The following is an 11,737-nucleotide window of genomic DNA, read 5'->3' as shown; positions in this document are numbered from 1 at the left end:
CTAAGGGCCACCTTAGCAAAGCGCATCCCAGGCTGCATAGCCGCACTACCCTACCCAACCATACCACACATAAACATGACACTACCCCCGGGGTTTACACAGACGAGCCGGCGAAGCAAGAAGAGCGCCAGAAGAAAGGGCCCTAGCCGGCGGGGCCCAGCCAGGACAAAAGGAGGTCCCACAAAGCGCCTACACCGGCCGCATTTGCGGTCGGGGTAGACGACGGATGGGGCCCACCTACGAAGGCTGTCCAGGCCTACACGAGATGAGGCAGGATAAAGAGGGATAATCCCCCTCGATCCCAAATCATTGAGGCCAGTTTCTAGCCATGGAATAATGGCGTACTGTTTTTGCATACAACTCACAATGATTGTGAACGCGCCCCAGCTTTTGACATTTGGCAACATTGACACGATTAAATTAAAATTGGTAAAATAAAATCATAAAACCAAACATATGCGCCCATCAGTATCAGATGGCCGTCAGTTATCATTTATAAAAAAAAACTTCTCTTGATATTGATATTCTAAAGTTGTGAGTAATCTGGAAAAGTTTTGTAAGAAATCGGTAAAGGCTGGTTGGCAACCCTGCCTACACCTCCACAAGAACTCTGTAATCTATGGTCTATGGCCACAAGAAGGTTAGAAGTGACGATTGACGAGTTTGTATTCTTTTTATACTCAAAAGGAGATTGTCGTAGAGCAATGAGTGATGTTAAGGAAACTTCGTGTAGACTTTGCATTAAATCTATAATAGATACAAGTTTTGAAGTGGTAGACAACGTTATCAGAGACATTTTGGATGTTCTTTTGCCGAAATTGGTAAGTCGGTGAAATCTAATTAGATTAGATCCTAGCAGTCTCAAATGTAAAGCAATATTTAGTATTTAATTGTTATTTTCCACTACACTTATTTCCGTTCTGTTTAAACTTGCATATTTTTCAGAAATTTGATAACGAGAACAAAGAGGTTATATGTAGCGTTTGCAGAAGAAAATTATATGCGGCATTAGAATTTAAGTCGGCTTGTCTGAAGACCGATTACACAATTATTTCATATTTGGATTGTGAGAAAATGTTACAGCTCGATATAAGAGATGTGTATACGAAGGAAAAGACAAGCGAGTCAATGGATATTTCAGATAGTCAGAAAATATGTCGATTGTGTATGGAGCCAGTAGAAAGTGAGTTTAGGTGCATACGTGAAGAGGAACTTGAAGCTATCAAGAAACTGGCTCCTGAACTGGTAGGAACGATATTAAATATTTGCATTTCTCAGAATTTAGAAAACTATACTTTGCAGATTATAAACATCATCAAAGATCCCGTTATATGTAAGGAATGCTTTGATTCTGTGTGCACTCACAATAATTTCCTAAAAGATTGCTTAGAGGCGGAAGAAAAAATTAAAAGTACTTTTGATCATTCGGCCTCACGAAGTCAAATAGATACGTCTCCACTCGATTTATTTGTTAAGACTGGAAACTTGGACAAAGAATTCGATATTAACGAAATAGAAATGTCAATCAAAGCTAAAAATATCGACATAAAATCGGAAGATGAGGAAAGGAGGTAAGAGAAGACTATTTTAACATTAATTTAAAAAAAAAGTCCGTGGTTCTGATACTTTGTGAATACGTACCATCTGGCGATAAACTAACAAATTATAAGATTACGTTGGTAAACAATCTTCAAGAGTTAGGTTAACGAATTATTAGGAAAAAATGTAAGATCGTTATAAAACAATCGGTATAGCTTTAAATCAGATGGGGGGGGAGGCTAGCGGAGTCCCAGAGTCCTCCTTCAAGAGCCGCCACTGATTAGATTCATTCAGTGATTTTTTTTACTGTAGGCGGAAATCGTAATTTTCTTGGAACGAAAACGATAGATCTCTCACCGAGTTACAAAACGTTATGTATGCAGATTGCAAGAAGGAAATAAATTTTTGGCATCTAATACACAACACCAATATCTATTAACATCTACAGTTAAGCCGTTGGATCTTTACTTTCTCGTCGTCAAGCATAATGGTATGAACTGAGATTTCAAACGAGGTCAAATCAGTGGTCGTGTTCATGAATTACTGTTCATTTAAGAAATAGTGAGGATACACATTTGTATAATGAAAACATGTTTTGTTATTTTTTGCATCATAACGACAGTTTAAAATCAATTTACTGAAGTAACGACAGAACTCGTAGAAAATTAGATCAATCAATAGAGGTTTTGTTTGTGAGAAGAATACTAGTAGCAAACGGACTGCGCCGTCATATAAAAGATAGTCTGTAGATATACGCTTGTATGTTTCCTACACCAATTTATCATTAATTAATTATAAACATTTTTATACAGAAAACCGCATTTTTTAAAGTTTTTTGCTTATAAAACATAAATTAACGAAGCAATCTGAATGCTATAAAGAGACAATTTGTAGAGAATCGAAACACAGATGAAACGAGAGGTCTTTCTCATTTATCAGGAACAGTGAATAACCTCTGTCAGAATGAATATCAATAGGCCCATTCAGTAGAATTCTTTTTGCATATTCTAAAAGTTTACCCTTTAATTAGTTAGTATGCCAAAAATCAATTAAATTGATTTTTAACAAAAAACAAAAAAAATTTTGTTTCAACGAGAAATGTGTGAAATAAATTAATGAAAACAGAGCGTGGAAAAACGTTGAGCAACCATTGCCTGACGTCATAATACCGGTACGGGCGACTGGCAGAACACTCCGCTCACTCTCATCCCATTCTGGGTTAATACATACGGTGTGTGGTTCGCTTGGCAGTTTCGTTAATCATTGTTTTTATGTCTAAATGGGTCGAAACCGAGGATTGTACAAATATTGAATAGTTCTAGGCTGTAAAAGTACCTCGGGATCGACTCCGAATAAAATATTTATTTCATTACCGAAAAATGAAAAGTTTGTGTGATGTTATTGGTCCACAGTACAGGCCCCCCTTGGAAAGTTGATTACCACATACTTTATAACTCCTGAGGAGCTTAGTTTTGACGAGTCTACCACATTTTTCCTCTGCGACTTTTCTCGATTCCTCCGCTTTTCCACTCGGAAAAGTGTAAGAACATGGCAATTTCCCGGGGTCTTGAAAACTCATGACCACATCTTTTATTTTTAGCTGAAGTAACTGGAAATTTTGTTGGGAATGCCGATTTAAATTTGTCCGACATAAATTCCTCCGACATTGACGTGTCTATTGGTCGAAACATGCCAAAATAACAGGGTATTGAAAATCAATTACCACTTAGGTAATTTTTAGTAAAATTAATTGTAAATAATTAATTCAGTCAAAAAGTATTGTTGTCCGACAAATTTCAAGCCGCGTTTTTTCAGTCCGACAGCTGGAAATCGGAATTTTCACAGGGTATGAAAAATCGATTACCACATGTCGGACAAAAATAACACACGATAGAAAAGTGTTTTTTATAAGCAAAAATTGTAATGTCCGACAAAAATATATCCGCAAATCGTCAGTCCGACAAAAAAAGATGAAAAAAATTTCGTAAAAAATGTGCACATGTATTTATAATTTCTAATAAGGTATTTTCATGTATTAAGCAAAATTCCATATAAATATACAATACAGGGTGTTTCAGAAAGACCTCCCGTAAATACAGGGGGTGAGGACGACAAAAAATAAGAATTTTTTGTCATATGAACTATATGTCTATCTCCTCTTCTCAAAGCTCAAGCTTACTTTGAGAAAAGTCACTTATTTTATAGTGTAATATTGTAAGAGTTTAATTAAAAGCCTTTTTTCTCGAAAATCGTCCACATTAGGAAGTTCTAACAAGAGTACATTATTTTTAGAAAATAAAATTGTACAATAGAAATTAGAGCCCGACTGGTAAAAAACCTAACCTTAAAAAAAATATAACTTAAATTGTAATAAGAATGTAGCATAACTAGCGCTTTCTATGAAATATACAAAAAATAATTAGACTAGCGTATTTGGCACCCTTAAAAACCTCGGGCTACCAAATTTCATAAAAATATTTCGCACTATTTGGAAATTTTCATAAAAATGTTATTTAAAAAATTTTATTTTGTCTCTCTGTATCTCGAAAACAAGAGGAGATAGACATAGAGTTCATAAGACAAAAAATTCTCATTTTTTATCATACTATCACCCTCTTTATTTACGGGAGGTCTTTCTGAAACACCCTGTATATATTTTTCGTTTTATTCTTGTAATTGTAAATCTCTATATGCTCAATTTAGCCAAATAAATATCGAGAAAAGAATTAAACGATTTCAAAAAAGTATGTATGGTGTAAAAAAATTATGCACAAAAGTTTTGGGATTTTCTTTTAGAAAAATAGGAAAATTTTTGTAAAGAAAAATAACAAACGCGAATGAAAACTTGAAAGAGAAAAAAGGATTTTTATATCAAGTATAATATTAATTTATTTAGAAATAATGCATTATGCACTAAGATCGTATTAATCGCCTCAAAAATAACTTCATTTGTTTATAACTTTTAAATTTTTAAGCATAAAATAAGCAATATTATAATTATTTATTTGAAACAAATAATAATTTACATAATAATAATTAATAACCATTTATAAATTTGAAATTTTTGGAGTGAAAAATTTAAATTTCATCACGTTTATTAATTTATTGATTTTTTAATAATTTGCGGACATTAAATTGTCGGACACTTATATCACTATTTTGTACAGTAAATTTAAAAGTGGAAAAAATTAAAATTAGATATGTGGTAATCGATTTTTCATACCCCGTGAAAATTCCGATTTCCAGCTGTCGGACTGAAAAAACGCGGCTTGAAGTTTGTCGGACAACAATACTTTTTGACTGAATTAAATATTTACAATTAATTTTACTAAAAATTACCTATGTGGTGATTGATTTTCAATACCCTGTTATTTTGGCATGTTTCGACCGGTAGACACGGCAATGTCGGAGGAATTTCTGTGGGACAAATTTAAATCGGCATTTGCAACAAAATTTCCAGTTACTTAAGCTAAAAATAAAAGATGTGGTCATGTTTTTGGACTTTTCCGAGTGGAAAAGCGGAGGAATCGAGGAAAGTCGTGGAGGAAATATGTGGTAGATTCGTCAAAACGAAGCTCCTCAGGAGTTATAAAGTATGTGGTAATCAACTTTCCAGAGGGGGCCTGTACTGTGGACTATATCCACGGTTTCCCCACCCACGGTATGCAACTCAAAACCATCTTCGTTTTTCTTTGGTTGCACGTCTAGGGGGTTGTAAAATATTATTATTTGAACATTTAATAGTAATCTTCCTTATTCATTCCATTACAAAGTTGATAACAAACATTACATACAAACATACAAAAATAAAACAACAAGCGGAATGACAGGTGAAGTTCAGCTACAGCTGCTTTTCAACTTAACCTTAAGAATATTATATAACAATAAATGTATTTGCCTCTAAGTCCTCTCCTTCTGTTACACAAATTATATATTTGCCCATCTCAAATTAGCCAGATAAATATCACAACGTATGTATATTAAAGGTGTAAGTCTCCAGCAAGTGATTTTAATCTTTTTTTTGAAATTAATTAAAGCAAAATTTTTAATCCCATTCGGTGATTGATTATACAACTTTGGGGCTAAATATGAAAAACTACAAATAAAGGTGGCAGTTTTATGTTTGGGGGTAACCAGGGTATTTCTATTACGTGAAGATCTCTTATTGTTTACATTATCAAATTTAATTAATTTATTATATAAGTAAGTAGGTGTACTAGTGGTGAGCATTTCATGTGTAAAGCATATAAAATGATATTTGAACATATCAACAATTTTTAACCACCCAGCATCTTTATATTTGTGACTTATGTGATCGAATTTCCTGATACCATAAGGAAAACGTAAACATGAATTTTGCAACCTCTGGAGTCTGGATCTATGAATCTGTAATAGATTTGGACCATATCACAATAAGATAATTTAGAAATAATTAATGATTCACATAATTGTGGTTTTAAATTTTGATTCATCACTTGTCTTTGTGGGTATAGTTGTTTTAAAAGTATTATAAGACGTTTTTAACAACTGATTTATGTGCTTAGTGAAACGTAGACCTGAATCGAACCAAAGTCCTAAATTTTTGCATTCACCAATTACATCCAATGTATCATTGTTTAAAATAATTTTTAAGGAATTTTTCACTGCCAATCTCCTTTGTTTAGGGCCAAATAATAAAATATGGGACTTATTTGGGTTTAATTTTAATCTGTGCTCAAGAGATAACTTGTAAAGTGTATTAGTATTTGTTATCAATATTAGCACTGTTAATAAAATAAGAATTGATGTCATCAACATTGCATATAGAGTCGGGTATTTCACCTCCAGCAATTTTATTTTTAACAATATCCATAGACCTTAGCGCCTTCCAAGTGCTTTTACTGTCTCGACTTTTGAAAACAATATCCGTATAGGCTCGTTTCTCTCTTCGTATTGCCCCCGTAATATAATAATGTAAACTTTTATAGAAATTAAAATCTACCCCATCTAAATGTTCGTGTTCACAAAAAATTCAAAATACGTCGGCGAGAGGGACCTATAAGCAGTTAAGAACCACTCTCGTTTTTCTTTGGTTGCCCGTCTAAGAGGTTATAAATATTATTATTTAAACATTTAGAGCAGAATTTTCAAATTTATGTCGAAAAAATAAATTCTACCCCATCTAAACGTTCCCGTCCACAAAAATTTCGAAATACGTTGCGAGAGGCACCTATAAGTAATTTATTTAAATAATAATATAGACGGGCAATCAAAGAAAAACGAGGGTGGTTCTGAGTTGCTCGCACATACACGTCGTCGCATACATCCACAAGTACCGAGTCTAGTACGTTGGGTACATTTGTACACAAAATGGAAGGCAAAATTACGTCATTGAGAAAAATCCGAAAATGTATTTAGATATTCCAAGACATTCTATGTTTATAATAAATATGTTGTGTGAAAAATGCATTTCAACAAGACTTGATGTATATCTCTTATACATTCTCTATTTATACACTTAAAAATATAGGTATATAATATAGGTGAAAGTATAGCAAATATCTACATATCTCTCCGACTGCTCGGGACTCGATCGCCGGGTGGCGGGTATCATGACGTCATTACCTGTTCTCCCGCCGTGTTGACCTTTTTAAGGGTCTTACAAATTCAGAATTAAATATATCACTTTTTTTAAGATATATTTAGGTGGTTAAATACTATCAGAAAATGAAAGAAAAAGTTTAAAATTATATATCACTGAATGGGCCTATTGCGCAATATATGAAGGCGATTCCTTATCTTTTTCTATCACTAGTTAATTCAAGTTGATCAATAATTCAACATTTGTCTTTTATTATTTTGATGTACGTTGATGACATGAACGTAAAGATCCAACGGTTCAACTGTAGTAATAAATAGTTATCTAAAAGAAAAACTAGAAGTGATATATCCAACTATAATTAATATGAAAACACATGCCACATACAATGAAATTGTTAAATAATGCAATCATTCAAAATACTCTTGTATCTTTTGTTCTTTCATCACTTTTGCCAAAGGTGAACAGTAAAAAAAACAGCTACCGCAGAGTTCTTTTTATTTCCACCTTTTATTTCATTTGGTAAATCTTCTTAAAAACATTTTTGGAGGGCCAACTGCATAAAAATACAGCACCATATTTATACATACATACAACAAACAATATTAGCAAATAAATATTTTAATTATATTTGGACCTGACTGTACGCACTGACCAGACATTTCTGGATAAAATGGAAAATATCACTTACATTATTGATATAGTAGTAACGTCTTTTAAGGTGAAATGCAGGGTGTTATTATTTAATTAAAATTTTATAAATTATCTGACTTTTTGTTGATGGAGTTATTGTATGACTTTATAGATAGCATCTCGCTAATGTCTTTTTTAATAATTAAATTTGTTATCTAAAATCCGAATCGATTCGTCATTGAAATTAAAATTATGTTATTAGTACAATTGTTGATTCAATTATCGTTAAGGATAATATTGTGAAGAGAAATAGGGTAATCGTTATTGACGAGTATTCTTATTGTGGTATTACTTAATATTTGAATTTTGTTGTGTGGGACAATTAAAAAGACTACTAGAACTAATAGGTTTAAAGTACGATGGTTCTTTTGGTTGTTATGTCGTGACAGATGTACCTGGGCGCCGCCAGCTACAGCCTTACCAAAATGTCACAACTGTTTGATCTGAATTTTTTATTAATAATATGTCTAAAATCTAAATTCCTCGTCTTATTCCAGTTTTATACTTTGTTATTACATCATTTGAATGGCATAAAAATTGTATAAATGCCTTGCGGATTTCATAAACTTATAATAATTGAATGTTTGTTTGTGAAAATGTTTGGATGTTACTATCCTTTTCAATAACACATATTTCAATCAAGTTTAAGGGTGACGACGACAGAAATGACAGCAAGCACTGAATTGTTCCGGTATGGGGGTACAAATGTATAATTAGTTAATAAAAATATCTCATTAACTTCAAAGGGAAATATGCCCATTTATTAGTCATTTTTTGTTAAACGCAACATTTTGGCATGTGTATATATACAGGGTAGCCCATCGAAAACATTACAGGGTAGTAATGAACTTTTCGGCAAAATCCAAAAACAGGTAAAGTTTGCTTCTGAGGGGGACAACTTTTGGCGCAAAAAGCATAGCAAAATCTTCAACCCCCTAAGTGGGGGTGCCATCCCCCAAATTTTTTTAAATGGGAATGGAGGTCAAGTGGGGGGTCATTAGAAAGGGCTTTTAATTCTCTATACATCGATTCTTACTTTTTGAAAATCGATCCATTATTTTAGAAAATATGCAGCTTTGAAAATACGAACAATATTTTTGACGAGAAATGCGAAAATCGATTTAATTTTACTTCAAAACTTACGGTATTAGCTTGGTAAATTCCTTCAAAAGAATTCGCTGTTTTTTTTTTGATTTGCGAATTCTTTAGCCTGATTTTGGTGAGCAAAAAATTGTCCGCTTTTTGTTTCGTATTTAGATAGGCCACAAGAAGTTGCTAGATAACTGTCTTGTGACTTGTAGTTGAAGAGTACCAATACTGCCGAGTCTTTTAAATTGATTAATTATGGTGTACTCAATTCCAGAAAGAGTAGAAATTATTGAGCTTTTTTTCAAAAACAATGAATGCGGAAATCGGGTCGCCGAACTGTTCAACCAACGGCATCCTGAGAAACATGCGTCTGGAAAAATTGTTCGCGAATTGGTGGCCAAATTTCGCGAAACTGGCTCCGTTCATAACAAAAAGAGGCAGGTTGAAAATCCGGTACTAAATGAACCTACGGAAATAGCGGTATTGGGGCAAGTGGCAATGGATAGTACGCTGAGTACAATGCAATTGGCTACTGCGACAGGAGTGAGTCGTACAAGTGTCCAACGAATATTAAAAAAATACAAATTCCATCCTTATAAGATTCGGCTAGTGCAAGAGCTAAATGAAGACGATTTTGATCGTCGTTTGCAATTTTGCGAAATAATGACTGAACGAGCGATAAACGATAATTTCCTCTTTAATGTGTGTTTTTCGGACGAGTGTACGTTCTTCTTGAATGGTTTAGTGAATCGCCATAATTGTCGTTACTGGGCTGATACCAATCCAAGGATTTTCCATGAGACACACTCCCAACACCCCCAGAAGTTGAATGTATGGGCAGGTATTTTTGGAAATTCCATTGTAGGTCCTTTTTTCCTTCCTGGAAATTTGACAGGCGATATGTACTTGGATTTACTACAAAATGTCATCGACCCAGCTCTAACAAATATCATAGAGGACGACCCTGCTTACAATGAACACGAACTGATTTTCCAGCAAGACGGAGCTCCTCCACATTACTCGCTCAATGTGCGCAATTACCTAAATGAGACGTTTCCAGGACGCTGGATAGGACGAAGAGGTGCAATTGAGTGGCCCCCTCGGTCACCCGACTTAAATCCTTTAGATTTCTTTCTCTGGGGGCACATTAAAAGCAAAGTTTACAGCACTCCACCTGATACCTTGGAAGATCTGCGAGGACGAATCATTAATGTATGTCGCGAAGTAACACCGCAAGTGCTCCAGAATGTTCGACAACGGTTTGAAGACAACCTGTATCATTGTATGCAAGTTGGCGGACAACATTTTCAGCATTTACTTGACTAATACCGTAAGTTTTGAAGTAAAATTAAATCGATTTTCGCATTTCTCGTCAAAAATATTGTTCGTATTTTCAAAGCTGCATATTTTCTAAAATAATGAATCGATTTTCAAAAAGTAAGAATCGATGTATAGAGAATTAAAAGCCCTTTCTAATGACCCCCCACTTGACCCCCATTCCCATTTGAAAAAATTTAGGGGATAGCACCCCCACTTAGGGGGTTGAAGATTTTGGTATGCTTTTTGAGCCAAAAGTTGTCCCCCTCAGAAACAAATTTGACCTGTTTTTGGATTTTGCCGAAAAGTTCTTTACTACCCTGTAATGCTTTGCGGTACGTTTTCGATGGGCATAACCACTAAAAATTAAAACTTGATTTTTAAAAATACCCTGTATGTTCAATTTTTTCAGCGTCACGCCGCTGCAGTGCTGCGATAAGGTACCATTCGAGGAGAGTGTCTGTAAAAATGAAGAAGAGGAAGGATATAAACAGCAGAATGGATCAGAAATGAAAATCAAGCAGGAGAGCAAAGTATTGTACAAATGTGATAAATGCATTTACGAAACTGGAAGTGAGATCCGTTTTATGGCACACTTTGTGACACACGAGAACGATTCGGAAGTGTATAAACGTGAATCGAGTGAGTATGAAACTGAAAATGAGAAATCACTTCAGAGGCACCTGGCGAGGCATAAAGACCCTTCAAAGGTTCAAATGTACAAGTGTAACGACTGCGATTACGAAACTAAATACAAGGCTTGCATCAAACGGCATAAACTGAAACACAAAGATCCTTCGCAGGTTCAAATGTACAGATGTAAAGACTGCGATTACGAAACTAAATACAAGGATTGTATCAAAAAGCACCAACTGAAACATAAAGATCCTTCACAGGTTCAAATGTACAAGTGTAATGCCTGCAATTACGAAACTAAATACTTCAAATATATGAAAGGACACCAACTAAAGCATAAAGATCCTTCGCAGGTTCAAACGTACAGGTGTAACGAGTGCGATTTCGAAACTAAATACAAGCATGCTGTCAAACAGCACCAACTGAAACATAAAGATCCTTCTCAGGTTCAGATGTACAGGTGTAATGACTGCGATTTCGAAACTAAATACAAGGGTGTTATCAATCAGCATCAACTGCAGCATAGAGATCCTTCCCAGGTGCAATTGTACGGGTGTAACGACTGCGATTACAAAACTAAATACAAGGGTGATATGAAAAAACACCAACTGAAACACAACGATCCTTCGCAGGTGCAAATGTACAGGTGTAAAAACTGCAATTACGAAACTAAATACAAGGATTACATCAAAAAGCACCAACTGAAACATGAAGATCCTTCCCAGGTTCAAATGTACAGGTGTAACGACTGCAGTTACGAAACTAGATACAGCAAAGATATGAAAGGACACCAACTAAAGCATAAAGACCCTTCTCANGCAATTACGAAACTAAATACAAGGATTACATCAAAAAGCACCAACTGAAACATGAAGATCCTTCCCA

General features: G+C 34.5%; 1 protein-coding gene across 1 annotated transcript in view; it reads left to right on the top strand.

Annotated features, from left to right (window-relative positions):
• The window catches only part of LOC108915112 (zinc finger protein 729-like), a gene marked incomplete at its 3' end in the record, with an annotated part of 51,028 nt that extends 39,776 nt beyond the window's left edge, over positions 1-11,252 (top strand). The window contains exons 5-8 of the mRNA XM_023456376.1: positions 641-821; positions 946-1,245; positions 1,303-1,571; positions 10,629-11,252. Of these exons, the coding sequence (XP_023312144.1) occupies positions 641-821; positions 946-1,245; positions 1,303-1,571; positions 10,629-11,252 (1,374 nt within the window). The remainder of the gene's footprint in view (positions 1-640; positions 822-945; positions 1,246-1,302; positions 1,572-10,628) is intronic.
• Between the last annotated feature and the right edge of the window lie 485 nt (positions 11,253-11,737).

This window comes from Anoplophora glabripennis, unplaced genomic scaffold (assembly GCF_000390285.2).
Source record: "Anoplophora glabripennis isolate ALB-LARVAE unplaced genomic scaffold, Agla_2.0 scaffold1446, whole genome shotgun sequence".
Lineage (NCBI taxonomy): Eukaryota > Metazoa > Arthropoda > Insecta > Coleoptera > Cerambycidae > Anoplophora > Anoplophora glabripennis.
Note: the sequence above shows the minus strand (reverse complement) of the source record. Positions and strands in the feature narration are given on the sequence as shown.